Raw genomic sequence first — 26,777 nt, 5'->3', positions numbered from 1 at the left:
TTGACTTAGAAAAGCAGATCCCATTTGGATGTGCAAGATGGTCTGTTTCATCTGTTTCTACAAAATCTCCATTTTGTAAAATGTAATCACTACAAAGCTTGAAAGTCAACACGTCTCACACGGCAGCTGTACATGTATGTTTATTTTTGTTTGCTATTTCTTCTTGTGGTTCTGCTATATACATTTCATTCATTTTCTTTTTCATTCATTTTCTGAACCGCTTATCAATTCAGGGTCGCGGGGAAGCTGGAGCCTATCCCAGCTGGCTTTGGGCGACAGGCAGGGTACACCCTGGACAGCTCGCCAGTCGCAGGGCCACACAGAGAGACGAACAACCACTCACACTCATTCCTAGGAGCAATTTAGAGTGACCAATCAACTTATCATGCATGTCTTTGGACGGTGGGAGGAAGCCGGAGTACCCGGAGAGAACCCATGCATACACGGGGAGAACATGCAAACTCCACACAGAAAGGCCACTGTCCAAACCCCTCCCCAGCCAAGGATCGAACCAGTGACCTTCTTGCTGCCACAGTGATAACCACTGTGCCACCGTGCAGCCTTATATATACATTTCAGTCCTAAATATTAGCCGCTTGTGGATTGAATGTTGCGATTAGTTCTGAAAGCTTCTGAAGAAATGGACTAAGAATAAACTCTTATCCTCAAATTAAATTTTAGTCTGAAGCTCTATTGATTTGTAAATTGGGTTTAATCCTTAGTTGACTGGTTTTTCCATTTATAGTAATTTTGCATTCCTGTAATTCTTCAAATACATTTTTACGTGGCTAGATTTGGACTTATCTTTTTACACAACTGACTAAATGAGTCTTAACATGAGGAGAATCTCAGTAACCATGTGTTAAACGAACTTCCTGTAGACTTTAAACACTTCTTGTTAATGTTTTACTCCTAATCAAATACGTGGTTTTCCTGGGAGGTAAATGTCAATTTTAGTGTCGCTTGACAACGATAAAGCTTCATTTCTTTTCACTCCAGATGTTCATTAACACTACATTCTCCAGAATATCAGCAACAGAGTAATCAGCTGTAATCAGCAGTGATAGCAGGAGTCAGTGATGGCAGCCTTGATGAGATGATAGCTGTTACTCAGTGTGAAGTTAAGTCTGTTGCTTGCTGATGAGCTCTGAAGGCAGGTAATGAAAGAGGGCGAACAAACACCACGTCTCACGCCATCCATATATCCATGTTACCGGGTGATCTGTTTATCTAAATGAATGGAGGTCAAATGTAAATCTGTTTTATGTTTAGTCATTTTCCATTGCCTTGGGTGTAACTAAATTAGGAGCTGTGATTGTTGTGTTGAACGTGCCTCGACACTTCTAGAACAGCATTCCTGTGATTAAAAAGATTTCACCACTGAAGTTGCTGAAACTGCTTTTTTTCTGTTGGACTCAGGGGTGAAAAAAATACACAAAAATGCTTCCAGAATTTTTACTGTCACAGCAGCTCTTCATATGGTGGCATGACTCTAAGGAAATCACTGAGGAACTGTCACCTTTTTTTTTTTTTTTTAATCTCAATATATCCTATGTGCAACACAAATGACCTTATTTTATAGGATTAAAGTGTATGTACACCCCCCTACTTTTTGTGTAACTCCATTCACCATCAAATTCTGAAACATTCCAGAAACTACAGGTGTGGTTGTGTCAGGACTGGGGGGGATTTTGGGGTGGAGACTGGTCTTTTGAGGTGTATGAATTTCCTCTCTTGAATCCTCTCAGCTACACAATGCAGTGGTGGAAGAACAAGGTGGTCCTGAACCAAATGAGTCTGAGCCATCAGTGCTATTACGCTGGCTTTTGGCAGTAGCCCCATCAGGCTCTGGATTGCGGCAGGTTGTATCGGCTGCAGGAAGTGCTGCTGCTATGATTTGAGCTTTGGTTTGCTGCCAAATGAGGATGAGAAGGAAGAGAATATAGTGTACTGTTACTTTGACATTCCTCAAAAGCACAAATCCTTTCCAGTGCAGTCATATCTTCTCAGACGCTCTGTAAAATTCTGAAACTAGTAAATTTACATCAGATAAGTTCACATCAGTGCGAATTGTTTGGTGGGTGTGTTTCTATGCCAGCATAGTCAGACCTGCCATTTTTGTATTTGGAGAAAGGTGGCTGTGTGTTTTTTAAAATTATGTCACAACGTTTTATGTAATGAGAAACAAAATCCGGTTTTGCCCCATACAGGGTGTTTTGAGTCCATTTTGACCCTCAAAATACAATATAAATTTTAAGAACAGAATTGGTATTTTTTTCGTCACAATGAAGTAATACTATGTTGTTTACAGCTTTAAAAAAACAACAACACATTTTTGTGTGGACTACCTGTTTAAAGCGATAGCTGGTTGACAAAAGCCTTTAAGCAATTGTCAAGGTAGAACACGTCTCTTCAAGGACTCAGTATGTTGACATGAATTGTTCTGTTTAAATCACATGTTGTCCACACTAAAAAGAATAGTCTTACTGAATAGAAATGTCCTTGTCTAGATGGTTTATCAGCTGCAATAGGAAGAAATAAGGAAATAAGGATAAGTCTCCTCAGAAGGCAAATCCTCCCCAAAACAAGGACGATTTGGTCAATTTAAAAACCTGAAAAACTTTTCACAACAGCTGTTAACCCTTGTTCTCATCATCTTCAAGAATTTCCCTATGCCAGTCTTATAAGTAGGTTCTTATCCTTTTTAATTTTACACCGAGCCATACGGATAGTCTTCCTCGATTAGAGGTTAGCGTGCTTTGCCCCAAGCTAGAACTTTTGCTGCCTTTGATGAAGCACAATGATTTCCCATCGGAGTAAATAAACACGGAGGTTAAATTTGAGACAGTCGCAGCATGTTTTCTTTTTCATAACTTTGTTTATTTAAGTTCATTCCTCTCCTGAAATTTCTTATATTTTTTCAGATAAGATGAGAAGGTTACCAGTCCAAGTTTATATCTCAGGCTGTTCCTTTGCCAAGGTGGCTCTCAGGACTCTTTCCTTTGTATCATCACTGAACAGGAAATCCACTGGCTTTACAGTACAAGCAACATTATTTAGTCTGATACTGCTTGGTTTGATTATAAGTTGCTCTGTTTTGCACGTTCTTGTATATGGATGAACACATGAGCGAGCATTGCATGGTTCATTCTCATTCCACATTTACATGTGCTCAAACCCCTGCCCCTCCAACTAGTGAACACCTCCAGTCCCCTGATTGAGTAATGGGTGTCAACCAAAATCCTTCAGACCACTTCAAACTGATTAAGTCAACCCCTCCTGGCTCAAGCTAACTTTCAGCCAGTTCGCATCTGCCCAGAGATTGGTGTTACGTTCAAGTTGTAAGTGGTGTTAGATTTTTGGACCTCTACTTGTCTGTCTGTTCACAAAAATGTACATTCGTGGTACTAAAAGCACTTGCAGACTTGTACCTCCGTGAAGGTTGAAAGCGCTGATTTTCATGATCATTTTCACAGATGTTTTAAAAGAAGCTCAGCTCCACCATCATGACAGCTCACAGCCTCTCCAGTTATGGATGTAACTGAGCATCCATAATAATTTACACCACCGAAAACAGACCTATCTTACCAAGTCATTTTATGATTTTCTGCTAGTGATAATGTGCTTTTTTGAACTCCAGATCAAACATTAAGATACAGAGTGTATTGGGCAGCTAGCCTGTTTTTGTTTTCAAGCTGAAGGTAGAGCTTTTACATTGCTTTTTAATTCAGGCTAAGATCTCATTGGATTCATACCTCTGTTGTTGTTAATAAATCGTTGTTTTTATATTTTTAACAATGGGAACTTATTACAGCTGCTTTCCTAGTGTTTGACGTTAAATGTAATATTTATGTCAGATTGCTCACATATGTTTCAAAACCATTTCGTTAATGAAAATCAAAAGGGAAACAAAGACTTGCATGACTTATTGTCTCAAGATAAAAGACTTGGTTTGGTTTCCGTTCTTCGGAACACCCTTCTAGGCTGATGCATATGCAGGAAAACGCATGGGCTAAACCAGCAGACTTGCTGCATAATTAAATATCTGTTCTTTTGTTATTTCCCTTCCACTCACTCATTAGAGCGAATAACAACTGCTTGTTTACAGTGGCTGACACTCAGACTGTGCTGTCCTCCATACCTACTCCCCACACTTCCTCCTTCAAAGGTTTGTTCTCTAACTTTCCATTGTTTTCAGCCACTTAAACTCACAGACCAGGCTGGGCCTGTTTCCTGCTCTCAGTGAATGAACAACAAAAGAAAAGATAATTATGGAGTTCACATGAGAACTTTAAAGTTCCACTTCTAGGCAGTGTTTAATAAAACAGTTTGAAGGTCAGATCAATTGGCGAATTTCCATGTTGCTATGACCACAATGCTGAAATCTGAGTGCGATCATTCATATAGAATCAGTTGATGAGGACAGCAGACATGACATTTTAGCAGGAAAGAGATTAACACTTTGGATGGAAAATAGCTGTTTGCTTCACTGCTTGGAGAGGGTGAAACTGAACTGTCTCAGTATTGTCTGCCACCTAACAGAGAACAAAGAGGAATCTAATGCCTATATCCAATGTAGTGAAATGCTTCCGTACCAGCTGCAATCTGGACAAACAATCCTGTTTTCATACTATATATAGCCATCTTCTCAGATGACTGTGGTAAAGCCACATGGCCCCATTAACCCTGTGTCATGTCGGCATTGTGCAGGTGAGGATGGATTTTTTTCTTTCAACCTGTCTGGATTTGAACTGTATCACATGAGGAATGACCTGGAAAACCAACTTGTTGATAACCTGGGGCACCTTGGACTCCAATTTCTCTTCACTGAATAGAAACTGCCTTGACATTGCGCCACAGATTAGTTTTCATTTTGTTACCTTGAGCTTTTCCATGGTAAAAACCGAGAGGGGCTTAGTGAACTGCTGAAATGTTTCTGGTTGAAAGTGCCAGCAGCTAAATAACGTGGTCTTTAGTTTATATGTCTTTAATTAACTGGATAATATAAAAAATGTAAAAGTCTTTTGACCACTGGGGTGGTGTTCTTTTTAAATAAACGATAAAGACAGTCCAATGATCTTTGGACTCTGATGTTACTTTGGCTAAATGTGAATATTTAAAGCGTGTTCTGTCTCTTCTGTCAACATGTGTCTACAAAAACCTGAGATTCTCAGTGAGACTTTGACTGCTCTGTTGTAATATTGAGGCCCATGCTAAGGGGCCATGCTAATATCCAGACCCAGCTTAAAAGCACTGGGATGGATCTGACCTTGAAGGCTCAAGGAATCCTGACCCCCATCGTTCTGCATACCATACAGTCCAGAGCTCTTCTCTAAGGAGACTTTGCAGAGTCACAGTTGTGTCTGGTTTGGCTCACAATATATCATTGCTTCTTTGTTAAATCATTTGCAACGCAACGACAGGATATGTTTTATGTTGATTTAGTTATTTATTCCTTACTTGGTGGAAATGACAGATAGTATACCAGCGAATAAAGTATCATGGTTCTAATAATGATAGCTGCAGCAGTGGAATCTGTGTGAGTACTGAGATGTGTGTGCAGATGCGTGTGTGGTTTTGATGGAGGAAAGAGAATGGAAGGAATTTGTCATGTTGGCTTTTAAAGTTTCAGAGGGCGTTTCTAATTTCCTCTGGGTTAACCTGGGTGATGTTTATTATAGCTGTACTCTGGAGATGAGTACAAAAGCTCCCACGCAGCAGGCAGCTGTGCCACCAACTAGGCTACTGGACCATCGTGAAATACACTGTCCTGTTTGGAGTCAGACAGCATTCCTCCACTTACCTTTGAGATATGCACTGTTTTGTTAGCCAAGTGGGTTAAAAGAAAAAAAGGATTCAAAATGCGTCCGGTATTGAAACTACATTCATAATATCGATTTAAAGTACTGTTTAGATGAGCACAACCCCAGGAAAAGTTCATTTATTTTGACTGGTCATGGCTGCCTTTTGTTGATTTAGAGGCTCCTCTGGGATTCACCCAATAGGCTATACCCCTCTATACAACCAATTGGGGGAAGCTTTGCTCCTCCGTGTTTCTTCTGACACTATCAAGGATGGAAAAGGGCAAATCAATAGCCTTTCTTACAACAGCAGTAAGAAAACTTACACATTTAGGGCCTGCTTGCTGGGGTTTAGAGCTCTGTTTTGTTTGCAGATGGCATATCCTTATTTGGTTGAAACCAGAGTTTTCTTTTCATTGGAAAGATTGCTCTGCTTCTATTAATATAGTCGAGTATACTGTAGCAGCGCATAATGTGTTTAGAGGTTTAGAAACCAAATATCCCACACAATTAACTGTCTTAGCCTATGCTGCATTTTTACTGTTGTCCAACATCATAGGACTAAGAATAATTCCAAAGTAAACGAGTACAGCCGGACTAGACCTCGAGTTTATTTTATACCGTTTAACTCCAAGGACTCAAAAAGCACACCAGCATGTGAACAACCATAGATATGAGCTGAAAACACTGAAACTCAGCCACATAACATCAATTACATGTGGAATTCAGGGTATTCAGCTGAGTGTTTTCCTGCATAACAAGATAGCAGAACTTGTCCTTTTCTGTTTAAATATTAGAGCATTCTTTCCATACCCCCCCCCCCCCCCCCCACACACACACACACACACACACACACACATGCACACACACACACACACACACACACACATACACACTTTTGATGACCTGCAGGATTCGAAGTGCTGTGGGAAAACTCCCAGGCAGGTGCCAGAAACAATAAGAAACATGAATATGGAAGGTTTGACCATTGCTATGTTAGAATTATTGTGAACAGTTATTTAACATCCTGCCTGAAATAAAAAAAAAACAAGGAAACAAAGAAAACTGTCATATCAGGAAAAAAATCTGTGGAAATTTTGCTGCAAAGTCTTGAAATGTGTAAATAAAACAAAACAATTTTTTAAAAAAATTATATATATATATATATATATATATATATATATATAATGTATAATGTATAATGTATAATTTTTTTAAAATTGTTTTTTAAAATTTTTTTTTATTTTCTTCGTTTCAGAAGTTTAGTTTTGACTGTGTATCTGAATGACTGATCAGTTTTTATATCCCGTGTTCTTTCTCAAAGGGGCTGTGAAGAGAGGATTCTGTGAATCTTGCCATGTTCAAGGCAGTGCTTAAGAAGAATAGAGATGGAGGCAAAGGGAGCAAGAAGGATTCAGGTATGTCCAGGGCACACATGTCAGTCTTTAGGATTCAAATCCTTACCTATTTGCTTGGACTTTCTGAGCAAACGGGGATATTGTGAATGCGTAAACGAATTCTGATTTGGATCAATAAAGCAGACTCGGTCTGCCTATAAATGCAGGTTTCCGTCTGTTTCAAGCAGAACAAAGACTGTAGGCGGACTACAAAACAAAGTGCATGTGGGTTTGGTGCAGAATCTTTTTAACTACGATGTGGGTAAACACAACCAAAACATTGGGCTAATGGCCACTAAATGGATGCCCCTGAACGGGAGAAATGGCTAATGAGGAAGACGTGGAAGAATTTGGCCAAAGTTCCGCTGGAAAACGGATGAACCCAGATCACTACAATCTGATGCAGTTCCATATTTTCTTGCCTCTGGTTGAGAGTGAAATATATTTTTTTAAAAGGTCCAAGTGCTACATGAATGCAGTCTTGGTCCAGAATAAGAAATAGAAAACTGCAATCCACTGACACATGTACACCCCTGCTAGATGATGGATATTTTATTTGGACTTCTGACTCCGGCAGTGTAGTCACACTTTATGACCTTTTAAGGTTCTGTAACTATGAACACCAGTGTATCTTGCAAATTTGCCTTTTAAATGATCAGGTAGTCTTTACAAAAATCATCATCATCATGTGTTGTCTCAGCACAGCCACAAATTTTAACCAGAGACCTGCTTTCTCTGACAGGAATGGCCCATGTGTTTAACTTTATGCCAAAGATGAGTACAACAACAAACCCAAATCCACACTTTAAAGAATTTTTCTTATTTCTGGCTTGAGCAGTCTGAGTTAGGGATGGTTTGGAGAATATTACCAGACTGCATCCAGCTGTCATGCTGCCATTGTTAGGTTTCGACTGTCCAGATGATGTTATACCTTCCATCTTTTATCTATAATTTTGGCTAGAGTTCCTGCCTGATTATTATGTCAGAGCAGATGTTTTCCTTTGGAAATTTGTATGTGACTTTTACAACATGAGTAACCATGAATCACCCCCAGGAGCACATTGTAAAATACTCTGTTTTTTTCATGTTAAGGCCCCTTCAATGACCATAAATGCTTGTACTGCATCTGCCAGCCTCAACTTGCTTCACGTCAGCCTGATTCAGCACTTACGGTGTACAGTCAATACATGTCTCATAGCTCTGCCGTTCCTTCCTTTTATCTAATATTTTGTTTGACTCAACAGTGAGCTGTGAAATGAAAGGAGATGCGTCTCCACTACACCACTTCCACTGCTCTGTAGTACAGCACAGAATAAGAAATGAGGCTATTAAAGGTTAGTATTTAGCTTTTTAAGAAGCTACAGCAATCTGCCCTGCATGTATGAATCACTTGATAACACACACCCACACATTTACACTTTAACACAAGTATACGTGTCGACTTGAGCCTGGGAGAGTCAAGAGTTTTATGGCGGGATACAGCTCTTTAATACCAACCTCACTTTTCCCAGTTGGACCCCATCTATCAAGCCAAAGCAGCTTCCTGTCCTTTTCTCATGCTGAGACAATAAAATCCGGCCACCCCTCTCTGTTATTTAGGGCGCTTAAGACAGATGAGAGGTCACAGAGATGCAGCATCGAGCAGCGGTCACTTTGCCTTTGGAGCAGATATTGCAGCTGCATATTGCTTTCTTTCCAAGCTTGAACAGTTTGTGTAGTTTGAGTCAATAAAATGTTGGTAATTTCCGACTAAATTGCTGACACTTATGATGCGAGTTGCTGCATAAAAAAAGTGGTCATTTTAGAGTTAGTAATTCACATCATGGTGTTAATTTGCCCGTCATACTTGAAGAGTTTAAGGTCCTTTTTTTATTACAAATGTGGATACTAATACAATCATATGCTTTTATTATATATAGATTTACAAAAACATATTGTTTTTATTCTGTGATTACAAACTTGTTTGAAAAGATCAAGTTTTTCTCCATGTAAGTGAAATTAGTCATCTTTTTTATTCTCAGCCCCTGAGGCGTTCTTAGAGACCAGACTTTACGCTCATCTTTCTACAGAAGCACAAAACTTCAGGAAAATCCGCTCAGCAATATTTAGTGGAAATAAGTGGGAGGAAGGACCTTGATAATGCTATAATTGTAAGATAGCCCAGCAGATGTTGCCCATGAATTGGTGGCTATGGATGGGAGGCAACTTAAAAAATGGTCAAGGAAACTTGGCCCCCATGCCAGATACCACTACAGTCATTAGCTCTCCTTTGGGATCTCCCCAGTGCCAAGACCACAAAAACACACAGTTTGCTAATTTCGTCTCTCCATAATGTGCTCCTCCCAGATCTTTCCTCCACTGTTGGCTCTCCTCAAGTCTTTCTGCAATGAATCTATTTGGAAATGGCCATTTTAATTCCTTTTTTTCTATTTTTCTTTCTTATCATTTTCTAAGAGCTATCCTATTCCAGGGCAGGAGTCTGGTTGGCTATGACCTCTTTCCTTTGCTATTCATATTAACTAAGAAACTAGTAATTGTAACTTTGGTACAGTCTGATTAGTCATAGTTTTTTTAGAATACTGATATCAAGAGTATTTTTGTCTTGTCACCACAAGGTTGATGTCATGTTAATTCTCCCTCTGTTGTCCCAATGTTCACAGTTGAAAGCCTCTTGGCTTGGTAGACGAATTAATTAGTTTACGGTCATAAAAGTGTTTACAGAAATCCAAAGCACAGGAGCTTTATTGCTTATTGTCAGTATTGCTCTGTTCAGGGAAGTGAAGTAAAACAAAAGCTTGAACCGAATGGTTATTCTGGCATACAGACAGATAATTAAGTCACATGTAATCAGTTGGTCAATACTGGCGTTCCTAAATACAATAATGTCTCCTAAAATGGAATAAATTTGATTATGGGCCAATAGAGCTTAAAACTTTACAGAATGCCTTTGATGGACACGTGATTCTGCATTTTTCCCACCAAGACTTAATAGGCCTTCTGGCAAAGTGGTCTGACCACCCCCTCCCCCTTTTTTTCCCCCCTTCACAGACGTCCCAAACTCTCTTTAAAGCCCCGCTGTTTTGAGTGAAGTGTCTGGCCATGAAGAGTTTCTGTTGCCCTGGGAGCGTCTTCAATCAGTCCATCATGTGACCTATAGAAATCAGATTTTTTTTTACTCTGCTTTGATTGTTTGGTGAGATTGTCTGCGACTGTGTGGGCTAGGTGATGCCTCTGAAGGCTTTCCAACTTTAGGCTTCCCGCTCTCTGACTGCGACTGCCTGTAGCAGCTGCCAGGCATTTGTCTGTCTGCTATATGTGATGCAGTGTTAATCACACTAGCACGCGTTGCCTTACTGTCTTTAAAGCAGATAACAGTCTCAGCTGTCTAGTCCTCCATCTGACAACAAATAAACCTTGTGCACACATACACAACCTCTTGGCAGAGCCAGGTTGTTGGCAGTATGTAAGTGGCTGATTTATTTGCATTTGAAAACCGAACTGATAAATGCCTCTATCATGTTAACATTAATAAGTTATTTCCGATTGTTCTGTGTATGTTCATTACCTTGTCCTGTCCTGATGACTCACATATTCTGTGTGTAGTTTTGCCTCCGGTATTTGGTAGTCTACCTTCCTTCTCCTTCTCAGCTGCTGAAAAAAGTGAGATAGTAAACTCGTGTCGAGCTGGTACTTCAAAATTATCATCAAAATAACTGCGAAACTGGTTCTTATTATGTAGTTTTGCAGTTATGACTGAAAAGACGAGGAGCAGGAAGCTAACTTTATTACGGGTTGATATCAGTACGTCATGTATGCCTTCCCAACCCACCGATCTAAAGGAGAATTATATAAGGACGTCTTTCTGTATAAACCTCCATTCAGAATTGTAAACCCGCACAATACTGATGTTTGGATTTTTAATTCTGAGTAATTAATTTTAATTTAAAAACATCATGTAACCGTAAGCATTTTGGTAGTTTTTTTTAACCGCTGAAATTATTTAGAACTTCTTCTGTGTCAAAGTTCACCCAATATTTAGCTCAAATGGGGAAAAAAAAGCCTGATGATAAGCAGACTTGTACATGAATACAATGTACTTTTGGTTTGGTAACTAGCAGAAATTGTAAGTCTCTGACGTCCTGTCTATTGCCAGTTGAGTACAACATCTGAATTTCAGAAAGATTGTGTGAAAAATGAAGGGAATGTTCAGGATGTAGAGGATCCGCATCCAAGTAATGGGATGAGTGAGAGCCCCTTATGCAACGTGTTGCCTCAGCTGTGGTGGTGTACATGCCATCGCTGCAGTTTCCATGAGCTTCTTGGGTGTTTTCACACTAAACAGCAATTTGTTGCTAAAGGGTCATAGAACAATAAACTGGTTACAAAGTCAGGTTTTATGTTGGTGGAAGATTATTTACACTGAAATAGCATTTAAATGATAGTGTAGGTTAACTAGGCTGTTGTCATAACTAAAAATAATTTTGAGGCAATGCTTTCTGGTTTGATCTGTTGCGATATTTGGATATAATTTTGTATATTTAGTGGTGTCTGTTATGGATATTTTCCCTCTGTGTGAAGAAGCGGGACTGTTGTTGCAGAGATACATTTGCAGTTATCTGTTGTTTTTCTTTTTTGCCTGACGTTTTTCACTGTTATGTGAATACTTTGCTCAATAACAATAGCCACAGGGGTAGTTATGTGTCCAAACACAAAACAGCATTTGACCGACATGTATTAGAAATGAAAACATTCAACAATATAAATGTTTCCTGTCCAAAGTATTTGTTGTTTTTTATGTGGAGTTGCACCCATCTGACATCACAGAGAGAAAGTACTACATTCAGCTCAGGTTCTGTGTAAGTCCTTGTACCGGTACATGACAGCTGATCCCCTTTCTCTGCCATTAATGAACATTACTCTGTCAACCTCAGGTCCCACTGCCTGCCTTCTTACAAAGCTGGCTCTTCTCAGCGAACTGCTGGGTGACTGCCTGTTCTGTCCGTATCTACCTCAGTCATTTGGAGACATACTTCCTCTTGTTCTGTGGCTTCCAGACAAATTTCAGGTAGAAAATACACATTCGTTCACAGGCAGTAATTTTATTGTAAATCTTTTAAAAAACAGACTAACTTAAACATAAATGTGGTGTCTCAAAGTCATAGAACAGAAAAATGTGTTACAGTGTGTTCGTTGCAGGATGTTTAGACTACATAGTGTGTTCAGTGTGTTGGCTGAAAAGAGGTGGAGACAGACATCACATCATCCCACACACAGAGCAACAGTCGCAGGCAAGAAGCCTAAAGATGCATTATTAACATCCTTTGATAAACCATAATATGTAGTGTTCAGACCATAACCGCTGTCCACTGTCATCAGCCTTTTTAGAAAGCATTTCCCTCTGAAAAATAGCTTGTGCAGAATATCAGGCTCTTAGTTAAAATTGCAGGCTTAGCCCATCTCAAATGAAATCTTAAATCACCTCTGTACACTGAGGGTTATAATTAAATTATTATAAAATTTCTTCATTTGTTTCTTCTGCATTTTGATTGAATTAAAAGAGTGTTACGATTTGCTCACCGGAGAGTTGGCTTATGTTTGCTGTTTTTGCTCCCGGTCATGTTTGTATGGATTTTCATGCCCAGACAGTTATGGAAGGACTTTAAAAAAAAAAAAAAAGGTGGAGAAAGAATGCACCTGATTTACAAAGGAGACCATTCAGTGCACAGACCTACATGGCTATCAAAGCATGGTGCAGCCAGCAGGCAACGATTAGCAGGGCGTAGCTCAAACCACATCTTTCACTTGCACACATTCATGCAAACACACACACATACACACATGTCCACAAACCTCAGGTGTATCCACATTAGACACTCCCTGTCTTTTCAAGTGAAAAAGGAAAATACGGGCTCTTGGAAAAGGCAGTGAACCCAAATGGCTGGCTTACTTTTCCATTTTGTTGAGATTTTTCTTACAAACATTTAGCTCTGAACATTTTTGTATCATATGATCCAAGACTTAAAAGAATGAGGGGCATGTAGCTTATTTTCTGACTGCATTCCATGCATACAATCTAGCTGTGTATATTCGCTTAGCCTATTTTATTAACCAGCAGTGCTAATTTGAATGTCAGGTATAAAAATCTTGCCAGATATTCAGACCAGATTTCCCCTCACTGTATAACTGTATGGCCTATTATACAAATAATGATTGTCTGTTTCTGTCTGAGATGTTTATTTCCCCAAACAAATCTATAGAAAATGAGGCAAGGTAAGGCAGCTGCACTTGTATTGCACATTTCCTGTACAGGTCTACTAAAAGTGCATTAGATGAACATGGAAAGTATCACAGCAGAGTGCAAAAGAAACATTAACTACAAGAAATAAACCAATCTAGACACTAATCTAAACAATAAAAGAAATTACCGGTAAGTAGAAACATAACCATCTAAAACACCGGTGAAGATAAGACAACATATTACATACACTTAGGTACATATGATGCAAACATGCATCAACAGGAAATAGTATAGGTAGGCATATCTGTTCATTGTATGGATTTCTTATTGGGATGTAATCGCCATGCAAAATGAAGATTGCAAATGTTGCGTCTATGCTCCCCTTTCTAGCTCCCTCAAAGCTTGGAGTATATGTGTGCTAAAGATCAGAGAGAAAAACTTCCCTTGTCAAGCTAACTATTGTGATCACGAGCTGCTGGGTTATTCCATGCGTTTACATGGGAGTTTTAATTCCTCTATAATTCCGAATAAAAGTTAATTCCACTTTAAACTAATAAAAAATGACCATGTAAACACTTAATTCCTAATGCAAATTTCGATGCAGAATTAAACTTAAGTCCGATGGAAGTGGCTGGTTTATTCGCATTTTAATTCCGACCTACTTAATTCCTCTCTCATGTAAACCTTAAATCCGCTTTAAGTTAATTCCGGTCGTTCTGCGCATGCTCATTACCTTCTCCTTTCCCGATGACGCGCGTTGTTTTGCCTCCCGTGTTCGGTGGTCTATCTTTCTTCTCCTTCTCAGTTGCTGCAAAAAGTAAAGTAGTATGCTCGTGTTGAGCTGGTACTTCAAATTATAATGAAAATAGCAGCGAAACTGGTGCTTATTGTGTAGTTTTTACAAGTTACGACTGAAAAGGCGAGAAACAGGGAGTGAACTTTGTTTATTTCCGGTATGCGTCATACGTCATGAGCACCCTTTGTCCAATCATAACACTTTCCAACCCGCCGCTCTAAAGACGAATTAACTGAGGACATGTTTCATGTAAACATTCATTTGGAATTATTATTTTCATGTAAACTCATAGGAGAATATGTTAATTCTGAATTATTTCATTCTGAACTATTAATTCAGATAATTGAATGTGCATGGGCGGCCATAAATAAGAAGTCAAATACACAAGGACTTTGTGAAAGCGTGAAAGTGATGTCATCCATAGTATTCTTAAAAAGAGTGCAAACTCACTATGGTCCTCTTGACGTTACCCCTCACTCAGCTTTGGTTTAACACTTCAAAGAGGAGGAAAAATATGTTATCAGTTACCATGCCTGGGTGTTTTACACAGCCTTTGAAGGAATGATAGCAGCCATCATGGTAGTTTGTTGGCTGGAGAGGTTAGCAGGCCACAGGTTTTTCTAATTACAACATGACCTACCAGGGCAGATTCATTCTTTCTATGTTGATTTTTCTTAAATTGTTTTTTCCCTATTAATAATGATTTTATACCTGATCTGCATCACCACTTAAAGCATCCTTCTTTATTTAGAAAATCATGTCTCCAACGCGACACCCAGAGTTAGCTGCTTATTACCTGACTTTGCTTAAGTTTATTTAGACATTTTTTCAACACTTTTGGTGCTTTTGATTTTGTCATTGGCTGCCATTACTATACAGATATCGTTCCATGTTGTCACACTGTGCAACACTCAAAGAAGTCCATGCGGTTCTTTGTTGAGACTTGTTTGTTCTCAGGCTTTGAGCTCACTTTTCTCTACAGTCCTGCTTTCTTCTCCTGCATTTCTTCAACGTTTTTTTTTTCTTTTTTGGTAATTATGCCTGCAGAAGGCGTTGCCATCTTCAGCTCAGGCAGGCTGGAGACTGGCTGAACTATTTACCCTAGCCCTTTAATGGAGATCTATTTCATCACATCTACCTCTGTTTTTACTTTTAAAACTATATGAATTTGTTGTTCTTAAACTTAAATAAGGGGTTTAAACACTGATGCCACTCTGTGGAAACTCTTGAGGACATTTCATAAACAATATTAACCTATTTTGTAGGAGTGGGAAAATCAAATCGAAAAATTGAAAATTGGGATTTTGGAATTTTGAAATAGATTTTTTTTTTTTTTTAAATTCTTTTCGTCAAATAAATAAAAATAATCCATTATAAATTTTTTTTTTTGTCATTTTGATAGTTTTTATTGATCTTTTTACTTGTCCTCTTTGGCATTATAGCAGCAGAATGATGGTCTGGCTACTGTGTTGTTTTTTCTTAATTGAAATCAAGAAAAATGTCTAGCAAAAAAAGTTTTCTACATTTTTTTTTTGTTTTTAATTCTACAAAAATCAGCAATATCGAAGAATTGTGAGATTGCAATTTAAATCAAATAGGCACCCACAAAATCTGAATCGAATCGGATCGGATTGGGACAGAAGCATATTGTCACAGTATAATTTGTATAATTATCTTGATAATAAGTCAACTTAGCACTGTGGTGAAGCCTGAAAAAAGTTCCCACTATCCAAGACACTCATCAAACTAGGCACAATTGGTTATTCCTAGATTAACACAGATTTGCCATCAGCCAAGATTTTTAGAGCTGGTTCAAAGCTGATAGATTTTTCTCTGGCCCCTGTTTGCTTTTGGGATTAGATTCCTTTGAAGGATTGGGCCAGCAGCCTTTGTTCTGCATCCTTTTCCATTTAACATTATTGAGCAGGCTGTTGTCCAGAGGTTAGTGATGTTCTCATGACCTCACCTGGCCCCAGAGGGAGCTCTGCCTAATGGTCTGTGCTAATGGCAATTCAAATCTGTCATTAAATGACATTTCCATGGCAACAAAAAAACAAAACAAAACAAGACCACATTTCACTTTTGCCTGGAAGTATGTCTCACTTTTGTGTCAGACCTGCTCTCATAATACCTAACACATATATGTCTGATATATAAGTTTGGAGACTTATTAAGATATTAACAGAAGAGATTAACCTCCATGTTGTGGCACAGGGGCTTCAGTTCTGTGGTCACTCCATTATTATAATGATTGATCACAGCATGGGCATGCATCGTGGGTCGCATGGCTGTCCTTAGACGTTAACAGCTGTGTCTGACTTGGAGAGGACACTGTTGTAATTAACCCCATTTAAAAACCATGTGACAGTTTTAATGGTTCTGCTGCAGAGGCTTTCACGCGTCTGTACTCTGCCACGATCCAGATCAGGTTTTTATAAGTGACTTAATGAAACATCCATCTGTTACTTGACTTTTGATAGAAACAAAATAGAAGCAAAACAACATAAAAAAAACTCACAGAATTAAGACTAAATAAACTTTTGACCATAAGTCTCATGCACAGCATCTCACTTGATTTGATCACTCAAAATATGTAGATTACTAGTTATTGTATGAGAGCAATGGGAGAAAATAAGTTTCCTGCTTTTCTACAGTCTGAAGAGACATTTAAACATGCAAAACTACTAGCATCCAGTACTGCCAACAACGGATCTGGATTCATTCATTCAAGAAGCTTGGACGAAAAAACACCAAACCCTTTGCAATTTAAAGTAATCCTTTAGTTCATTTAGATTGTCATGAAGGGGCTAATTTTTCCATCATGCCACAGTACGGCATGATCACTTTGTGAGAAGGAATATCGAATGATGGTGTAAACATGAGCTTAGAAGGACTTCCAAAATCTGTGAAACGGGGTCTTAAATCTGTGTATTCTGTTATATCACAACAAATTTTTTTCTTTTCTTGATTGACTGTTCTCGGTTAGGTAAAACAGGTCATGACCATTTTCTAGTAATATTCTCCAATTCAGAAGGGTGTAATTATTAGAATATACTTAACTTGAAATTTTGCAGTATTTCTCATTGACCAGTCATTTTATTGTCCTTCTTACTGCTCCCTTGTCACAAATTTTCAAATAAAACATGTTAAGTCACTTTCGGGTTTGTAGGTTTTTTCCCCCCCATATCCTCTTAAATTGCCAATTTATGAAGAGGAATGGGAAATGTCATGGTGCATGGCCAGTGGTACCCTTTACCATCTCCTCCCCCGAGTCTACTTCTTATCCCCAACACACACACACACACACACACACACACACACACACACACACACACACACACACACACACACACACACACACACACACACACACACACACACTCCTCTTTGCCAGTCACTCTTCCCCTGGGGCCATTGGGGGAAGGCATTCCAGAGCTCTGGTCACTGCAGAGCTCTGTTTCACAGCAAAAGATGGACACTTTAGCATAGCTCCAAGATCTGGAAGAGACTTTAATTTTGCATGTTTAAAAAAGGACAGTTTTTTTTCATTCATGAGGATGAATTTATGGAAGAGCTACTGAATGGTTCTTGTTTCTAACTAGCTAGAATTACAGATGCTGTCAGGGTGGTTTTTGTTCTCATGGATTACCAATCATTTTAACCAGGAGTGTGCAGTGTGTGTGGAAACAAAAACGTAATTGAATTGGATCATTTTACATGAAGCTGATATTTCTTGGCGAGAAATGTCCTTTAAAAAGAGGTGCTGGTAGCTTCTTGATAGACTGGACAAATAGTAAATAACACTGCAGAGAAACAGAAGTCTGACTCATATTTCCCATTTGCTCCATTTGGAAATGAAACACAGTAGAAGTTGAAGAAGTGTAAACAAAGCATTGGTACTTGATTTGCTTTACAACCTTGTGTCAAGCTGCCAGGTATGGTTTTTTGACTGTTTCTATGGCTACCACCGTGTGAGGGAAGTGCAGAGGAAATTTGGCATGGGGAAAGCACTGATAATGCTTTTGTGGTTTTTGCTTTTGAAATAATTTTTGTTTCAAATGAAAATGGGGGATTTTGGGCTATAAACTGCACTGTATTAACTTTTCATTTCTTGTCCTGGATCATTACAGATAGCTTACACTGAAGACCCTCCCCCCACTCTGTCCTCTTTGTTGTCTGGTTTTCTTTCTTCTCTGTGGGTTGCTGTGTGTTAAACATGACAGCTTTTGTGGAACTGTCTCCCTGCTCTCGGAAATACACAGAGAATCCTCATTGGCACTCAGTCTAGCGAAAGAATTCTCCTCTGTGGTGGATTGTCCTATGGTCCTCGTGTATTGTATTTTGATTGAAAGAATCTGCATTAATTATAGCCTTTCCTCAGTTTCTCTTTAGGCCGTATTATTAACTAGTTGTTGGCTAATATGCATGTATTGTGCATGTATTCATTAAATGAATTAAAGTGAAATCACCATGGTATTTTCTTACATGTCACCCATGTATTAATGTGTATACATACATTATTCATGTTTATATGTTATGTGCATCATAATTTTTTCCCAAAGATAAAGTGAATTAATATCGCTGTCTGTTTTAAAATGTCCATCTTTCTGCATATATAAATTTTCTCAGGAGGAGTGACAGATATCACTACACTACTTTACTTGAGAGGAAAAAGACTGTCCACTTTCATATGACTGAAAGACAAGATTCAGCTGTGACAACATTATGGTGCTGGCAGGATAAAAATGGGACTAGAAAGAGTTTGATTGATTCAGTTGATTTTGATCAGTAATGGATGCTAATTTTGTAAGACTAAAGAAGCACAGTTTTCTTTATGCAGTAATTGATACGAAGATGCTTAGGAGTTAAAGTGATCAGTTTCCAAAATCTAATTTTGCACAGAAATTCTTATCAATTATCATTCAGTTAAGATTTTCTATTTTTTCCCCTTTATAGGACTACAGCAGATGTAGGAGTGTAATGCAGTGGAACGTTGGTTTGAATGACCATTTAAGTCTATTTAAACCCTTGAATAATTGATTTGTACTTTAATACGTGCACTTCTAAATCGATGGCTAGAAAAAAATATTGAACTCTTTTATGGGTTGGGTATCCTCATGGGCTCTGGACCTTTGCTTTGATGAGGAGGAAAGAGCATGCAAGGGACTGTAATCATTTTTACATCATCTTGAACTAGCGCTGTATAATTAGAAGGGGCTGGTTTCCTCAACCACAGCAGGGGCTGAAATTGCAGGCCTGTCCCAACTGGGGTTTTGGAAAGTAACAAAAATAGCACTGGCAAGTTTCTGTCCTTGTGTCTGTCTTTGTATTATAGTATCGGTCAGATGGCAGCGCAGTCACCATGACACACTGCTGCCTGTTCACCAGCACTTGGTTGACAAGCTTTTATGTGGTGCCTCTCGCTTTTCAGAACCAGCTACCAAAATTATAACTTGATCTCTTTAACGTGCAGCGAGGTTGAAACGTGCATGGGCTACAACCTGATGCTACTGCAGCAAGTTAAGTCCCTTTTTATTTTATAACCATGCAGACTATTAGAACAAATCATCATCATTCAGGGTTAAGGTAATTAATTGTTCACCTTTTGTACATAAAAGTTTTTATGCAAACACGCCTTCAAAATTCAATCTTAAAGATAAAAAAATATATTTAAACAAGTGCAGACAGAAGAACAGACAATAAAGTGGTAAAATGAAGAGTAAGGAACACATACAATATAAAAAAAAATCTCCTCCAACAACCTGGAAATATGACACATTATCCATTCTATTGCACAATAGAATAGGTTAATGTGCTATAATGTTGCATCTTCTCCAACATATCAGTATATGTTGCACCACAGCATTATCATGTTTACTTATCAAATCCGAAGTGCACTTGTTACATTTTGTGTGATACCAGTCAGTTATTAAAAGAAAGGAGGCTGATTAGTGTTTTTTTTAAGAGTTTTTCACAAATTTTTACACATATAAATAATAACAATAATAATAAAAAAGATTTACATTCATGTTTTTATTCAGATTCAGGTGTTTAAGTATGATACTGCTATTATTATTAAGAATTCGACAAACATCTAGTTCTGTTTATAGCTGTAATTAAGAGATTTTAGGAAATATAGGAGGAAAAAGCCCGAAATTACATCAGTGCTGCATTTATGGTTAGAAAAGCTTAAAACCTCAATCTGAAACTCTGAATTTTATTCAGTTATCTTGCATCATGTAACTACCTTTCAAATAAACCACAATTAAACACACCCTTATTGTATTCGCAGTGTGTCCCAGTCAGATCAAGGTGATGGGAGGTCTTGCCCCTTGTTAGATCATTCACAGATTTTTTTCCATGTCTGCAGACGTGCAGAGGTGTCATTGGAACCGTTCTGTTTCCTGTTTCTGGCATTCCTCTTTGTTTAGAAGCCCTTTAAAACACAGGACAGCTTTGTGTCCACTGTGGTAAGGCAGAGGCGTGCAGAAAAGGAGTCTCTGTTTCTGATTAGGAAGAGAATGGTGCTAATAGTAGCATAGCTTTTAGGCAGTAGAGCCCTCTGAAGACGACGTGCAGCAGACAGGAGCCAGTGCTAACTTGCTGAAGTCCAGGAAACAGAACCAAAGCTAATCGTCATTACTGCGGTTCACCACATCTGCATTTATGATTTAGCTGGGTCTGCTGATGTTACTTGTTAGGTATTACATGTAGTTATGAGGTTGATAATTCATATGTTTTAATTTTTTGTGGTGATGAGTGGGGAACTTTGTTTCTGCAGAATAGATTACTTTACTGTGAGCCAGCCTCACTTCTGCACTGGTCTCAACATGATGTGTTTTTTTCTTTTTCTTTTTCCCATCTTGAGAACAAACTAGCAGGCAGGTAAAGTCATTAGTCCTTTTTTTGGCACATGTAGAGACATTAAGAAACTAAAATAAAATACTGTTTTGACAGGAGGAGACAAAATGGTGTTGGAAACATCTAATCCTGGATGTTAATTTGATTGTGTTGGAGAGAATGGTGACATCATCTTCCAACAGTTTCCTAGACAACTGGCTTGTTTATACGGGCACATTCACACCAGGATAGTCCACTGGACTCAGTCCGATTGGAGACTTGGCTCAGTTGTAGAGGGATATCCCACGCGGTCCGAGATTGCGTTCATGTTGCACTTTGGTCAAACGAGCCAAACCATTAGAATATCACTTCCAGGCTGAACATGGAGACAAGAGTATCGATGTTTTGGTTTTTTGAAAATTTTGTCTTTTGCAAGTATACTGCAGAAATACTCTGCAACAGTGGACGCAGTATGAACAACAGATGCAGCAAAGGACTCTTAACGCAATTGCTATGTATTTACCCACAATGCAATGCTATGTCAAATGCAAGAAGTGACTTTTTTGTAGTCCTCTTCCTGTATTTTGTCTGCTTAAAATGGACCAAGATGTGCGTTTTTGTGCGGACCAGGTCCTCTTCTTAGATCCTAATTAGAATTTGTTTGGTGCTTTCCTATTTCCCCAAACGAAGGGAACATTTTCTGAGCAAACGGACTAGGCTTCAAATCAAAAAGGCTGATGTGAATGTTTCCTAAGATGAATACAACCAGTGTTTTGTGTCTGTGTATTTAGTGATTTACATAGTATCACTGTTTAATTGTCAATGCCAGTTTTATTTGCTCCACTAACTTGATGTCCTTCTCATGTGTCCTGGAGGCATGGGAAATACTCACAGGCTCATGACCCCAGCTTAAGTACACATCAAACAACCTTGTCTTTTTTTCCCCAGATCCAGGTTTTAGCAGTCATCCTTGTTTCTGTCCGCAGCATCCTATTAGAACATGTGTGCATCAAAGTTTATGAATGCTATTAATTACCTCTTTTCCTTAATGTCCCAAAGTTTTTCACATCGATGTAACTTGAATCTGATTGGGTTTATGTTTAGGTTACACTCACTCAAACAGCCCAGTTAACCCCAACATCTCTCTTCCTACAACTGAATGATTGCTCCCAGGGTCCTTCCTGTTGACATTTAATTATTTCACAGGTTGTGGTGTGAAATATTAGAAGGTTAGCAAGACTTTCTGAGGAGCTATTAATCAGGTTTGAGTGGACAGTGGACAGAGAGGGAATGCCAATTTGCCTCCCTTTGAGACATTACAGCTGGGCTTTGAGTTTTCATTTTAAATATGCTTTTGGGAATTTGCATACTCCTGGGCCCCAGAGTGCAGCACACATTGTTTGTGTTTGTAACAGGGAGCCAAACAAGTATCCAGTTGTAATCTTGATTGGTATGTGATTTTAGCTAATTACATCAGAAAAGCTTTTCTGCCCCTTACAGATGATCTGAATAAGCACCCAGTCTGGTTTGCAGCACAGTGTAAAGCAACTAGGACCTACAAAGCTATTTTTCCCACAAATTCTCTCAAGTTCTAAAATAATTCAGACATTACCTGGAGGAGCTGTTTTTAATAATGCAAATACCCAAAGTTAGTTGCATTAGACAGAGTTATTCCTGCACTGCCTGCCTCCAAAATATTAGCAATAGCCCATGCATTTGTTGCTTCAAACTCTTCTCTGCTCACTTATGTATGTTTTGCACTCTTTTATCAATATTGCAAACCCCCCATCCTCCATAAACAACTGACTATAAACCAGCCTCTGGTTAGCAGACATTTTAGTAAACCGATTTAAGGAGAAACCAGAGCTTTAAGACCCTCTTCTGTTGATAAAATTTCCTGTTTAGGGTCACTTCGGCTTCCCAGTGAAGAATGTAGATGGACAATAACAAGTGGATAAGACGAAAGCAGCCTGCCGAGCTATGTTAAACCCATTCCCCCTAAAGCCCCACTGACTTCACATGAGGATAACGGTGCGTTCACCGAAAAGCTGTTCTAGATAAACTGATAAACACCGAAATCAACACAGAAAGCATGAAGCCTTTTTTGTCCTATGGTGTTTAAATTTTCTATTTTAAAGAGCTGTAAAAAAAAAAAAAAAAAAAAAGACATTCTTATAGATGTATTTTCATTCATTCATTCATTCATTCATTCATTCATTATTCTAACCGCTTAGTCTGATAAAGGGTTGCGGAGAAGCTGGAGCCTAACCCAGCAGTCTTTGGGGCGAAAGTCAGGGTACACCTTGGACAGCTCGCCAGTCCCTCGCAGTATACATATATTTTTAAAAAGTGAATGTATCTGTAATATCTACAGATAGTCCTTTGCAATAGAGGAGACATATGTCTATTTTTGCCATATTTTTATTTCAGAATTTTATATTGTAGAATTTACTGCAAGCCGTTTTCTTTTTTGCATTTGGTGTAATTTAAAAACTCAATAAACATGTTCCCATTTACAGCAGAGTGAAGCAGTTTTATGTTTTGGATATGTTCCCTTAATGTTCTGAAAAAGTACCAAACCAAGAACTTAAAATCAAGGTACGTACTGAACCAGGATTTTAATGTACTGTTACACCAGCACAGTTGGTATTTTTGATTTTGACCAAGCTTAGAGGACTTTTTTTTGTCTGTTTGCTTTCATAAATACCCTGCTTCTTAGCTTACATTGTGGAAACAAAAATACAAATCACTGAAAACTGTTTTGGGCGACTCTTTCCCAAGTGAAAATATTCAGAAAAAAGACTTGTGTTAGGTTTGATAGAACACCGTTGGTTAAACTTAGTTATATTTTAAATCTACATGATCAATATTTCTAAGCTTTGTTGTTCATGTCATCACTAAAACATATTGAGAAGTCAGTGTGCTGTTTACAGAAATCCTCTTTTAGACAAACCTGAGAAGCTGATTTCTCTGCAAGGCTGTTCTACCTGCCTGGACAACAAAGTTGCATCAACAATAAGAATGTAAAAGCTTTGATGTGGTGTGTACTACTACCACCACCAATAATAATAATAATAATAATAATAATAATGAAATGACAAACTACATCTGCAAAAAAAACCAAAACATTTTTTGCATTCATTGCCATTGTCTGTGTTGCATGCAGTGTCATTGTTGTGCAGAAAACTAATTGAGAAATGGAATCCAGGATTCACTTTATTTCCATATCATTTTAAAAACAGTTGGGTCAGAGCTTTCTCTTACAGCTATGTTGCTCCACTATACCTGCATTTGAAACGCCTTTCATTGTGCGCAATTATGTTTTTTCTCAACAGGTGATTCTCACAACCACAGTGCTCAAAGAAGATTCCCACCTGAAGGAAACCCACAACTCCAGGGACCTGCCAGTGGTCACCTAACTGGACAAGATGATGTTTACAGACTAGGTTTTTCCAAGGGAGTATCCATGTCTCTGCCATCTTCCCCTCTTCTGCCACGGCAGTCCTACATGATGCCCTTGCGCCCTAGCAAAAGATCACCAGGTACTACTTTGATAAATTTGCTGCTTGTTTCTCTTGTGGCTTCGGAGTCTCTTTCAAACCCTGTGTTGTATGTGGCCTTTTTCAACCAATGGAATATTTTCATAATTTCAAATATGAGAGATTTTTTTTATGATGCTTGATAATATTTGTCTGTTTTACTGTAGTTTTTTTTTTTTGTTTGTTTTGTTTTTGTTTTATTTTATGCATTTATTTTTTGCAATTAGCAATTCAAAAAAAATATCCAACAGGGATTTCCAAACCCAGTGCCTAAATAGGATAGGCAAGGCATTGTTTTACTATCTGTAATGATGTCACTAATGATATTTTTACCACACTTCATACAGTGCAACCTGGTGCAGCCAAACCCTGCTTTGTTTCTATTACAGAAAGGACTGTCTTAGGGTGCATTTACATCAGGATAGTCCGCTATACTCTATCTGATGGGGGACTAGGCTCAGTTTTTGGGGAGTGTACCCATGCGGACTGACATCGCGATCACGCTGCAAACAAGCCAAACCAGTAGAATAATATATTCCCATTCTCTGCGCTAGTATTTAGCAAGAGAGGACAAGAACTCTCTGAAGAAGAAAGCATGAAACTGTCGCTGTTTGGGTTTTTTTTATTTTTTACTTATGCAAGTATACTGCAGAAATACACTGCAACAATGGGCGCAGTATGAACAACCGATGAGGTAGAGGACTATTAACACCATTACTACCCACAATGCAAATCTACGCCAAATGCAAGACATGACTGTTTTTTGTGACTTTGTCATTTGCTTCCTGTATTTTGTCCACTTGAAACAGACCGAGACCTGCGTTTGTTGGCGTACAGAATCTGCTTCTTTGGTCCGATTCAGAATTCGTTTGGCGCATTCAGATTTCCCTAAATGAAGCAGACTTTCTGAGCAAACGGACGAAGATTTGAATAAAAAAGGCTGATGTGAATGTGCCCTTATTGTAAGTCAGGTGTGTCCAAAGTCTGTCCTGCAGGTTTTAGGGGTATCCCTGTTACAACATGCATGGCTCACATTAAATGGATCCAAAAGCCAATGAAGTTCTGCTCAATGACTGATTAATTTGAGTCAGGTGTTTTGGAACAGGATACATGGAAAACCCACAGGATTGTTGTCCTCGAGGACCGGAGCTGGACACCCCTGCTGTAAGTGGTATAAGCTGCTTCTCAGCTCAGCGTCTGTAAAATTGCAGCTACACACAAGACAAACGACTCTGCTGTGTGCGTCTGTTTATGACTTTGTATTGATTCAGCAGATGGTCTTTTCCAAAGTGGTTAAGAAGGGAGAAGCACAGAGTGATTATTACAATAAATGTGTTTGCATCAAAGATGAGTTTAAATATCAGCCAGTATATGTCATATGTCAGTGGAGGGTAAAAAAAAAAAAAAGTTTGTTTGCCAAGCTGATGACTAATAATAATAATAATAATAATAATAATAATGGATTTGATTTATATGGCACTTTTCAAGGCACCTATAGCACTTCAGAGCGGAAAACACCATAAGTCCACCTCAGCTCCTGATCTGTTGTATTGTCAGCCCAGACAGCTGCCATTAATATTCGTAATGAGTACACAGCTAATAAGTAATTTATTACTTTAGAAAATTTCTGAAGCTAATTCTCAAAATGTCATTAATAATTTAAACACAGCTGTCATTTCCTTCACATGAATAAAACTGATGGAAATGCAATGTTGTGGCCAAGATGGAGAGTTGATGCTACATCTTAGGTGACAAAAATTTTTGGAAGCCAATAAATCTTAATCAAGAAACTCCCATCTTATTTCATAATGGGTGGCATATAAGCAAGTCAAAAGTCCTTTTTATATTTGCTGATCTTTTATTATTTTGTAGAAAGAATTTTGGAGCAAATACTGTGGTAAAACACATTAATGTTATTGTTCACCATCTTCTCATTTGACCACACATTTAATCACATCATGAGAACTTAATTAGTCTTAAAGAGCTTCTATAAATGCTGTTTATAGTGTAGTTTGTACGTTTTAGTTTGTAGAAATATTCTATATGAAACCGTCATCCTTTTTTTTTTTTTTGTTTTCTTCTATCCTAAAATACTGCTGGTGCAGCTTTTACCTTCTTCTTTTCTGAAGCCCATCCAGCAATTCTGAGTAACTGTCATTTTTATAA

General features: G+C 38.4%; 1 protein-coding gene across 1 annotated transcript in view; it reads left to right on the top strand.

Annotated features, from left to right (window-relative positions):
- tanc1b (tetratricopeptide repeat, ankyrin repeat and coiled-coil containing 1b) overlaps positions 1 to 26,777 on the top strand; it is a 95,246-nt gene that overhangs the window by 4,990 nt on the left and 63,479 nt on the right. Inside the window, exons 2-3 of the mRNA XM_079253743.1 lie at positions 7,126 to 7,219; positions 24,408 to 24,614. Of these exons, the coding sequence (XP_079109869.1) occupies positions 7,159 to 7,219; positions 24,408 to 24,614 (268 nt within the window). The 5' untranslated portion in view covers positions 7,126 to 7,158. The remainder of the gene's footprint in view (positions 1 to 7,125; positions 7,220 to 24,407; positions 24,615 to 26,777) is intronic.

The sequence above is a fragment of the Telmatherina bonti genome (assembly GCF_933228915.1).
Source record: "Telmatherina bonti genome assembly, chromosome: 15".
Classification (NCBI taxonomy): domain Eukaryota; kingdom Metazoa; phylum Chordata; class Actinopteri; order Atheriniformes; family Telmatherinidae; genus Telmatherina; species Telmatherina bonti.
This window is presented reverse-complemented; position numbering and strand designations above follow the sequence as displayed.